The sequence below is a fragment of the Chlamydomonas reinhardtii genome, chromosome 14 (assembly GCF_000002595.2).
Source record: "Chlamydomonas reinhardtii strain CC-503 cw92 mt+ chromosome 14, whole genome shotgun sequence".
In the NCBI taxonomy this organism is placed as follows: Eukaryota; Viridiplantae; Chlorophyta; class Chlorophyceae; order Chlamydomonadales; family Chlamydomonadaceae; genus Chlamydomonas; species Chlamydomonas reinhardtii.
The window spans coordinates 373,761-383,605 of record NC_057017.1 but is presented as its reverse complement, the minus strand read 5'-3'; the positions used below and the strand labels follow the sequence as shown (position 1 = coordinate 383,605).

The 9,845-nt window shown below is 64.6% G+C and overlaps 2 protein-coding genes across 2 annotated transcripts in view; one reads left to right on the top strand and one right to left on the bottom strand.

Moving 5' to 3' along the window:
• CHLRE_14g610501v5 (uncharacterized protein) overlaps positions 1 to 4,212 on the top strand; it is a 6,078-nt gene extending 1,866 nt beyond the window's left edge. Inside the window, exons 5-11 of the mRNA XM_043069969.1 lie at positions 394 to 510; positions 829 to 882; positions 1,158 to 1,265; positions 1,763 to 1,813; positions 2,177 to 2,267; positions 2,607 to 2,746; positions 3,066 to 4,212. Of these exons, the coding sequence (XP_042916642.1) occupies positions 394 to 510; positions 829 to 882; positions 1,158 to 1,265; positions 1,763 to 1,813; positions 2,177 to 2,267; positions 2,607 to 2,746; positions 3,066 to 3,149 (645 nt within the window). The 3' untranslated portion in view covers positions 3,150 to 4,212. The remainder of the gene's footprint in view (positions 1 to 393; positions 511 to 828; positions 883 to 1,157; positions 1,266 to 1,762; positions 1,814 to 2,176; positions 2,268 to 2,606; positions 2,747 to 3,065) is intronic.
• Positions 4,213 to 4,257: 45 nt separating this feature from the next.
• Positions 4,258 to 9,374, bottom strand: CHLRE_14g610450v5 (uncharacterized protein). Its single transcript, XM_043069968.1, has 7 exons — positions 9,130 to 9,374; positions 8,493 to 9,008; positions 7,537 to 7,638; positions 7,025 to 7,082; positions 6,223 to 6,603; positions 5,577 to 5,735; positions 4,258 to 5,181 (listed from the first exon to the last, which is right to left on the bottom strand). Exons 2-7 carry the CDS (start codon positions 8,997 to 8,999, stop codon positions 4,556 to 4,558), a joined length of 1,833 nt encoding a protein of 610 aa, XP_042916641.1. The 5' UTR covers positions 9,000 to 9,008; positions 9,130 to 9,374; the 3' UTR covers positions 4,258 to 4,555.
• Between the last annotated feature and the right edge of the window lie 471 nt (positions 9,375 to 9,845).

The following is a 9,845-nucleotide window of genomic DNA, read 5'->3' as shown; positions in this document are numbered from 1 at the left end:
TGTGCCCAAGACCCATGAAATAGGTCTTTGTAGTCAAGGGATCGTCGCCCAACCCAACAACGCAATTCAAGGCCCGCGTATGACCTTCGGTCTGGGTCATCTGGGAGGTGTTGTCGCTAGACGGTAGACCGCGGGCGCCGCGCCGCACCGACAACAACGCCACTCCCGCTCGGCCCACCACTGCCAACTACTGCCAACTACTGCTTACTAGGCGAGCAAAGCAGTGCGCTATGCACAAGTTCTACCCCCGAAGAGGAGAGGGTAGGGGAAGAGGGAGAGGGAGGGGCCGCAACCTGCCGTCACGTGGAGTGGCGTGCATGTGCACCCCCCACCTCCCCTGTCCCCCCACCTCCCCTGTCCCCCCCCCCCGCACACACACCCGCACACACACAGGAGCGGCAGGTGCAGGCGCTGGTGAACACGGTGCTGGCCAAGTTCGAGGGCGTGGATGTGGTGGTAAACGCGGCGGGCGTGTTCGCGCGCGGCAGCTTCACGGACACACCCGCGGCGGTGAGGGCGGCGGCAGGGGCATGAGGGAGGGTGGAGAGGGAGGGTGGAGGGGGAGGGCACGGAGGGAGGGGTTGTTTCCACCGTCGCAGGAGGAGGCCGGAAACTAGCGAGGAGCTTTATGGGTTAGGGAAAAGAGAGGGAGCCGTGGCCATGGATCCCAACGCCATCACCTCAGCCCAGCTCCGCCTCTCCGCCCCTACCTCCCGGGACCCCACCCCCGCATTCATGTGGTGACGACTTCGTCTGCAGTCTTCAGGGCATCCTGTGCCGCTTTTCCAAACATGCTTGCCACCACCATCACCACCACCACCCCCGCAGGAGGCCAAGCGGCTGATGGACGTAAACTACCTGGGGCCCTACATGGTGTCGCAGGTGGGCGGGAGGTGTAGGGGTGTAGGGGGTGAAGAGTACATGTATGCAGGAACACGGTGCCAAAGACGTGCGGGTACGGGTGGGGCATGTAGGGAGGGAGGAGGGGCATGCATCGGTGCTGTCCTGCCATGCCTGCAACCCCCTAACACAAACCCGCGCCCAAGCCCCTGTACCCAGGCGCTCCTCCCCCATGCTCTACCCTTGCAACCCCCAACCGCTCCTTCCCCCATGTTCTACCCGCTCCACCCCCCCCCCTTTCCCCCTCCCCCCCCCAGGCCTTCATGCCAGTCCTGTTCAAGGGCGGCCACAAGGCGCGCGGCCCGCTGGCGGCCTTCGCGCCGGAGCGGCCCAGCCTCATCTTCCTCACCGGCTTCAGCGGCAAGGTACGGGGTGCGGGGGAGAAGACAGGGGGGAGAAGGAGGGGGCCAGAAAGGGGTGGGCGTGTGTGGTTAGCGGGGTGTGTGTATTTTCACACCATTCCCAGCAAGAGACCGGGGTCCCCCCAACCACCCTACAACGAAACCCCACCCCACCCAACACGGGGGCCGGGGGGGGGAGGCGCATGTGGCAAAGCAGGCTTCCAGTTGTTCAATTGCCAGGCTTGCACAAGCCCATATGAGCTATGCCCTCCAACCCACCAGCCCCCACCCCATCCGACCCCCTGCCCCTCTATACCCCGCCTCTACACCCCCCTGCCCCTCTACACCCCCCTGCCCCTCTATGCTTAACCCCCTGCCCATCACTTACCGCCCTGCCCATCACTTACCCCCCTGCCCATCACTTACCCCCTCTATGCTTACCCCCCTGCCCCTCTATGCTTACCCGCCTGCCCCTCTATGCTTACCCGCCTGCCCCTCTATGCTTACCCCCCCCTGCCCAGGTGCCCACCAAGTACATGAGCGCCTTCAGTGCCAGCAAGGCCGCGCTGGAGGTGAGCGGGAGGAACGTGTGTGTGTGTGTGTGTGCGTTGTGTGTGTTGGGGAGATTACGGTATATGCCCGAGCCCTACGAAATCGGTCCCAGGAGGGGGGCGGAAGGGTGATTGAGGTAGGGGTTGTTCCAAGTCATGGGATGTGTTCCGAATCGTGGGGCGAAGAGGAGGGCAGAAAGTTAGGGCGGGAGGGAGGGAGGAAAGGGCGAAGGAAGCAGGAGGGCAAGCTGTCGCATGACCAGTCAACATAGCGCCCGGCTGTGTGCGCCAGCGGCCACCTTCACACGCCAACCGCCACCCTCAACCAACCACCCTAACCACCCTAAACAACCACCCAACTGCCCTGATCCAAACACCCCCCAGACGCTGGCCGTGACTCTGCGCACGGAGGTGGAGGGCCAGGGCGTGCACGTGGGCGTGGTGCAGCCGGGCCTGGTCAAGTCCAACTTCATGGGTGAGGCAGGTGGAGAGCTTGGGGCTGAGAGGGCGCTAGGGGGGCTGAGAGGGCGCTAGGGGGGCTGCGGGCGGCGGGGGGCTGCGGGCGGCGGGGCTTGGGGAGTGGGGCCGGGGAGTGGGGCTGGGGAGTGGGGCTGGGCGGCGGGATTGAGGGAATTGGGGGGTTGGGGGGATTGGACGGAGGGGGATTGGTGTGCTGGCGGGGGTCTGGGGGTAGAGAACCCGGGAGGATCCGGCAACGCGGCGGGAAGACGGCTTGACACCGCGTGTTGGGAAGTTTGCGTGCGGTCACCATCACCGCCCTGCTGCCACCACAACCCTCCACCCCAACTAACAGAGCGCGCCGCCTTCTACGGCAAGAACGGCGAGGAGGACCGGCGCAGCTTCCGTCAGCTGCTGCGCGGCCTGCCGCTCAGCCAGACGCCGGCCGAGGTGGCGGACGCAGTGTACAACTGCGCGGCCAGCAAGAGCCACGAGGTGGGTGGGGTTGTAGATACCAGCCCAAACGAAACCAAACCCAATGCAATAAAGCGAGGAGGGGAGCGTGGCCGATGCTTGACAACTGAGTGGCACGCGACAATAGTCCCCATTCCCGAAATGCACCGAGTTCCCAGGGGGGTGGGCGGGTGGGAGGGGAGGGGAGAGAGCGGGGGTTGGAGGGAGGAGGAGCGGGTGCGGAAGCGCGGGCAGTGCCTCTTTCAACCCCTCTCATCCGTTCCCATGTCCCCTTTCACCCCTTCTCACCCATTCTCACCCCATCTCGCCCCTTCCGTCCTCCCCCCCGCCCCCCGTGCAGGTGTCTGTGGGGCTGCCCTTCGCCGCCGCCGTGCAGGCCTACAAGTTCACGGGCCTCAACCCCAGCGCCGTGCCCTTCACCTAGGCATCGACGTGGAGGGGCCATGCCACTCATGAGGGGGCAGCTGCATCCGCGCAGCCGTCCAAACCGTCTAGGCCGGATAGGCTGGTGCCTGCTGGAGGCAGGGCTGGAGGCAGGGCTGGAGGGAGGGCTGGAGGGAGGGGGGCAGAGCTGGGCGCATGGCACGGCAGCACCACTGTGCTGTGGATCGGCCGCAGCAGCAGTAGCAGCACGTGAGGCAGTAGTTGTTGCTGCTGCTGGTGCTGCTGCCGGTGCTGCTGGTGCTGATGCGTTGGGGCTGCTGCGGGGCCGGCGAGGGGCCGCCGAGGGGCGGCGTGTGCCAACAGCGATACCGGTATCAGCATTGGCTAGGGATGTGTGTGTGTGTGTGAGTGTGTGTGTGTGTGTTTATTGTGCGTGTGTGTGTTTGTGTGTGTGTGTGTGTGTGTGTGTGAGTGTGTGTGTGTGTGTGTTTATTGTGCGTGTGTTTGTGTGTGTGTGTGTGTGTGTGTGTGTGTGTGTGTGTGTGTGTGTGTGTGTGTGTGTGTGTGTGTGTACAACGCATTGGCGGTTGAGAGAGAACCGGGGGGAGAGAAGCTGGAGGAATAAAGAAAGGTGCCGTACAAGGCAACCAAGGCGCTCGGCGGGTCGGGTGAGCACGTGAAGCAGTGACGCTGACGGCACATGCAGCAGTGACGATGACCGACGCTCGCGGTGGTGGCTCGCCGGGGACTGCGAAGGCCCTTGACTCATGATTGACTGACGACAGACAGACAGACAATGCGGTGGTGTGTGGGGTGGCCAGTGCAGCTGCGCGGTTTCCCCCCTCCCCGCGTGTGTAGTGTGTGTGCACGCACCGTGCACGGAGTGTCGCTGTGAAACGCTGGGCTGCCCCCCGCGGCGGGCGATGTGATTGCGGTAGTATTGACAGTAGTGGCATTCTTTTGCACATGTGATTACATGCCGAGGAAACAAACATAAATAAAGCTGGAGAGGCTGGCGAGACAGCGAGGACCATACCGGTACATGGGCGGGCGGTGCCTCCGGTGGCTAAGCGTGTGTCGTCCCATTGTAACCTCTGTGGGTTGATGACATGCGGGATGCGATGGACTGAGCGGGTCGCGGGCGCTGTCCGCGTGACGTATTACAGATACCGACTCGAGCTCAATGCTGATGGAGACTCCGTGACGCGTATCGACGACAGCCGGACAGCGGCTCCCGACCTCTGCGCGAGGGAGCCATTGCGGTATGCACACGCCCATGTCCTCACCGCTCATTCCTCGCCCGCACATCTGCGTAAAGGATCACTGCCCCGCCTTCTCAACGTAAGCCCACACCAAGAGCTCAGACTGGCCCCTCAGAAAGTGTGTCGCTGAGAGCCATGAGTAAAACCAACACACCCTGAAGTCATTCACCCAGCCGAGTGAGACTTAGTCGGCCTCCGGAAGCAGCGCCGAAATGAACAGCGGCAGCACCGCTCCCAGCGCCAGCAGCAGCAGCGCCCCCGCGCCCCCCGCCCCATCACCCTTGCTACTGCTGCCACTGCTACTGCCGACGCCACCGCCCCCAGCGGCGCTGCTACTGCCGGCCGTCACCGCCTCCTCCGCCTCCAGCAGTAGCCGCACCGCCGCCTCGTCGTCACTGCGCGGCGTGGCGCCGCCGCTGCTACAGCCGCCGCCGCCGCCGCCGCCGCCAGCACCCCCAAACTCCCCCTGCCCGTGCCCGTGCCCGTTTCCATGCCCGTGCACGTGCCCGTGGTCGTGGCCTCCAGGCTGTAGCGCCGCCGGCAAGATGTGCTGTGTGGCAGCTGCCAGGAAGGTGCCGCCACTGAACAGCACAGCCATCGCCACGTACTGCTGCTGCGTGCCGCCGCTGCTACTGCCGCCATCGCCGACATTGCTACTGCCGCCGCGAATGCCGGCCGCTGCTGCCGCTGCGGCGGCGGTGGCGGCGTCGGCCTCTCCTCCTGCTCCTCCTCCCAGCCCCAGAGCCGCGCCGAGTAGGTAGTAGGTGAGGAGGGCGGCCAAGGGGGCGGAGGCTGCGAAGGCTAGCAGGCCTGGGGGCGGGGAGAGGGGACAGGTTGTAGATACCAGCCCGTGACACCAGGCCAAGTTAAAGCGAGCCCGAGGGAGGACAGCCGTCCATGAAAGACGGAGTGGTATAAGATACAGGCAATGGGGAGGAGGTGAGAAAGCGGCACAGGCGAGGAGTGGCACAGTCAGGGATGAGGCCTGGCCTGGCCGGGCGCACATGAGGCCACACGGGTGCGGGCGGCACGGCACGTGTGGGAGCGCCCTGGCTCACCCTCCAACCCTCGCGAGACACCCGACCCGCCAACTCACACCCACATACACTCCCTCCTTCCACACCCTCCTTCCACACCCTCCTTCCACACACAGCCCCTCCCTCTCCCCCCTCCCTCCCTCCCCACCCCTCCGCGCAGCGCCCTACCCTGCGCCGCCCGCCGCCGCCCCCAGCCCGCCGCCCGCAGGAAGGCGCCCAGCCCCCACGTGACCGGCAGCTTGTGCGCCAGGATGGCAGCCGCCACCGCCAGCGTCAGACCCAGGCCGCCGCCGCGGGCGGCCGCGCCCACAGCCAGCCCGTCCGCGGCTGGTGAGGTGGTGTAGGGGTGGTGTGGTGTGGTGTGGTGTGGTGGGGTGGGGTGGGGTGGGGTGGGGTGGATGCAGATGGAAGGGAGGGATGGGGCGGGGGGGGGGGTCTGTAAATGCCAGCCCAAACTAAACCGAACCCAATGCAGGCAATAAAGCGAGGAGGAGAGCGTGGCCTATGCTTGACAACGAAGCGGCACGCGACAATAGAGGGTGGAGGGATGGGGGGATTGCAAAGATGACACAGAGAAAGGTAGGCATGGGGGGCGGGTGCGGGTAAGTGAGGGGCTCGCTGCCATCACAACGCATCGCAACAAAGGTGCGAAGCGCTAACCGTTCGCTTCATCTATCGCGGCCTACGCACTGTACGCGTTCACGCCCAGCTCAGGCGCACCCACCCCAAGTATCCGCAAGTTACTCCGACGCCGTCTGGGCCGGCTTCATCATGTCACTGTTTCTTGACACCACCCCAGCACCCCAGCACCCACCCGAGTGCACCAACAGACCCGCCAGCGCCAGCTCCGGCGACCTGCCTCCCGTGACCCCGCCGCCGCCGCGCCCAGTGGCGCTGCTACTGCCGCCGCCGCCGCCGCCGCCACTGCCTGCTGGCTCGCCTGCTCCTGCTGCTACTGCCGAGCCGAAGTCCCCGCCGCCCGCCGCCAGTTCCGCCGCCGCCGCCGCCGCCGCTGCGCGGCGCCGACTGAGCTCCATGGCTGCAGGGGCTGTAGCACCGGCGGCAGTAGCAGCGCCGTCGGATCTGAGCTTGTCCGTGGCTGCTACAGCCCGCTTGCTGCTGCTGCTGCTGCTGCCGCTGCTGCTACTGCCGCCGGCGACCCACCCGTCCAGCACCAGCTGTAGCACCAGCATGCCTGTGGCGGGGAATGTGTGGGGTGCCGAGGGTTGAGGATTTAGATTTGTTGACACCAGTTGCAAACCAGGCGCAACCCAGAAGGATTGAGGGACTGCATAGCTGCTCGCGCGCGCTCCCAGGCTACGAGCACCATTACCAAACCGGGTAAGTACGGGAGAGCAAAACGAACAGCAAATCATTCAAGCACAGGGCAGTTGAGCACGCGTAGAAACCAAAACCATCCAATGCCGTGCCGCACACGCGCGCACACATACCGCACGCATGCACGCACGCACGCACACACACACACACACACACACACACACACACACACACACACACACACACGTACACAAACGCACACACACCCGCACACACACACACACACACACACACACACACACACACGAAACCGAAACCCTCAAAACCCTCGCACGCACCCGCGAATCCCGCCACGAGTGCTGCGCCCGCGGCCCATTCGCCCAGCCCGCCGCCGCCCTGGCGCAGTACAGGAGGTGGAGGCAAGGGCGGGGGCGGAGGCGCCGATGGAGAGGGGGGATGACGAGGCGCGGGGTGCGAGGGAAGGACACAGGGAGGGAGGTAGGGGGGGTTGTGAATACCGGCCCAAACTAAGCCGAACCAAACCAAGCCAAACTAGCTTGGTGGGCGGGAGGGGAGGGCGTCAGGGAGCAGGGCGGGAGGCACACGAGCACCCAGGAGGGAGGCAGGCAGGCAGGCGGGTGAAGCGGCTGCACGCTTGCAGCAAGCCTGACAAGCAACGGCCGTCCCCTGCTCCCCTCCCCCATCACCCACCCACAACACACACACACACACACACACACACACACACACAAACACACACACATACACACACACACACACACGCGCACGCACACACACACACACACACACACACACACACACACACACACACACACACACACGCACACACCTGCGGCGCCCCCTCCACGAATGCGAAGAAGCCCTCCGGCAGCACCACCCCCAGACCGCTGCCAAGCATCAGACCCGCAGTCAGGGCGCGCGCGCCGGGACCCTGCGGCGGCGGCGGGCGGGCGGCGGGGGGGGGGGGGTTGTTTGTCGATACCAGCGCAAACTAAACCAAACCCAGTGCAATAGAGCGAGGAGGAGAGCGTGGCCGATGCTTGACAACGGAGTGGCACGCGACAATAGCCCCCATTCCCGAAATGCACCGAGTGCCGGGGGGGGTTACATTCATGATCAATTAAGGAAGTGGTACACGGTAGCCATCTTTGATGTGCCCCGCTCCAATGAAAAAACATCACACCAGAAAGCCGGGGGAAGGGGAAAGGGGGGGTGGCAGCAGCAGCAGATGGCGGGGGTGCGGCGGTGCGGTGGCGGCAGCGGGGGGATGCGATAGGGACAGGGACATAAGTGGCGGCAGCAGCGGGGGCGGCAGCGGCAGGGCAGGGGGCGCGGGGGGGGGGGGTTAAAATACATGATTATTTAAGAAGTGAAGGCGTAGCCAGGTACAGTAGCATAGCAGACGCGTTGTTACCGATGTGTATGTGTGTGTGTGTTACATTCATGATTAGTTAAGGGGTGTGTGTAAAGACCAGCCCAAATCAAACTAAACTTAATCCAATGAAATAGAGCGAGGGGGGGTGGCAGTGACAAGCGGCAACACCATTTACACGAGGGAAGCAGCGGGCCATTGCGCGGTCGGAGCGTGTGTGTCAGCGGTGAGTTGCAAGGCGCCTTCATGGTACAAGCTCAGGTCGCTTCGGGCTTCGACGGCTATCCCATGCCACTCCAGGCAGAAATACCCCAGTCCCACCTCGCACAGCGCCCCCGCCCCCGCTCCGCTCCCCCGCTCCGCTCCCCCGCTCCGCTGCCCCGCTCCGCTCCCCTCCCCCCCCACCACCACACCTGCAGCAGCGCCTGCGCCAGTCGCATTGCGCCGCCGCCGCCGCCGCCACCCCTCCGGCCGCCGCTCGCCTTTTCCGCCGCCACCTCCGCCTCCGCGTCCGGCGCGGTCCACCTCACGGCGGGCAGGCCGGTCAGCAGCGCCCCCGCAAACATCACGGCGGCCGTCGCCCACAGCGTGTCCGCACCGCCCCCCTCTGCCATGGCGCCTGCAACGCCGCTGCTACTGCTGCTAGATGCAGCTAGGTCGATAGGCGAGGATGATAGGACGGCGATGGCCTCGATAGCAGGGGCGGCAAGGGCCGCTGACTGGGTGAGTGGCACGGCTTGGGTTACTGCTGCCGCAGTGTCCAGCGGTAAGGCGTGTGCACTGCCCGAGCGCCTCCGCAAGCCGCTTGACCAGCTGGGCTTATGCCAACGAGCTGGTTGAGCTGAGAAACGATAGGACCTACGCGTCAAGCCTCCAGTTCGTGAGGCAACAGGCGGACTTGGCGACGTTTGCGAGCGCATCGATCAGTGCTGCATCAACGACGCGAGTTTCGAGCATCGACAAAAAAGGGGTTTCACAACAAATGTATACACCACACTCGTCATGTAGACTACTGTACGCAGCATGCCAAAATGCATCCCGACTCTGTACCGTAGTCCGTAGACTTGGTCGCTCCACGTCTATTTGTATGAATCCATTCTACCATGGCATTTGTTGACTGCCTTTCAACGTGTTAACCTCAGCTGTCTGTAAGAGCTGTCGTCACATGATGTCCGCAAGCAAAACCCCGACTCTCTAGGCTCTCAAGTGCCCAGCCCGTCTTATGTCCTTTAAATCCGTGCTGGTGCAGTAGAATGCCTTTGCCAGGTCCCTTCCCTGTGCCGCCGCGCATCTCCGCATCGCACCATGGCAGCCGAGCACACAGTCAGACGCGGAGTAGCTGCAAGCGGCGCAACAGCGCTGCAGGCAGGGAGCCCCGTACTGCACGCAGCAGCGCCGGCGGAACACCGCAGCAGTGCCAGTGTGGGGTACGCCCTGCGGGTTGAGGGCGGCGGCAGCGGCTCCCCACCGCCGGGAGCAGGGGCGCAACGCCCGCGCATATGCATAAACAGCAGCAGATGCTGTATCAGCCGCCCTGCCCGCCACCCATGATGCCACCGCCGGCATACCAGCAACTGCGGCATCATCGGGAAATGCATAGTACTGCCGCAATTGCTGGTACGCTGGTCGGTGGTGGCATCATGGGTGGCGGGTAGGGCGGCTGATACAGCAGTTGCGGCTGCTGCAGCTGATGGGAGCTGAGGAAGGCTCTATGTGTTGTTTTGCTGGCAACGTACGTACCTGGCGTGGAGCCTTGCGCAGTCGGA

Coding starts and splice junctions, on each gene's coding strand:
- CHLRE_14g610450v5 (XM_043069968.1), bottom strand. CDS start 8,999: ATGCGCTCGCAAACGTCGCCAAGTCCGCCTGTTGCCTCACGAACTGGA. Junction 7,639..8,492: donor TGGCGCAGGCGCTGCTGCAG/GTGTGGTGGTGG, acceptor CCGCCGCCGCAG/GGTCCCGGCGCGCGCGCCCT. Junction 5,736..6,222: donor GGGTCTGTTGGTGCACTCGG/GTGGGTGCTGGG, acceptor CCACCTCACCAG/CCGCGGACGGGCTGGCTGTG.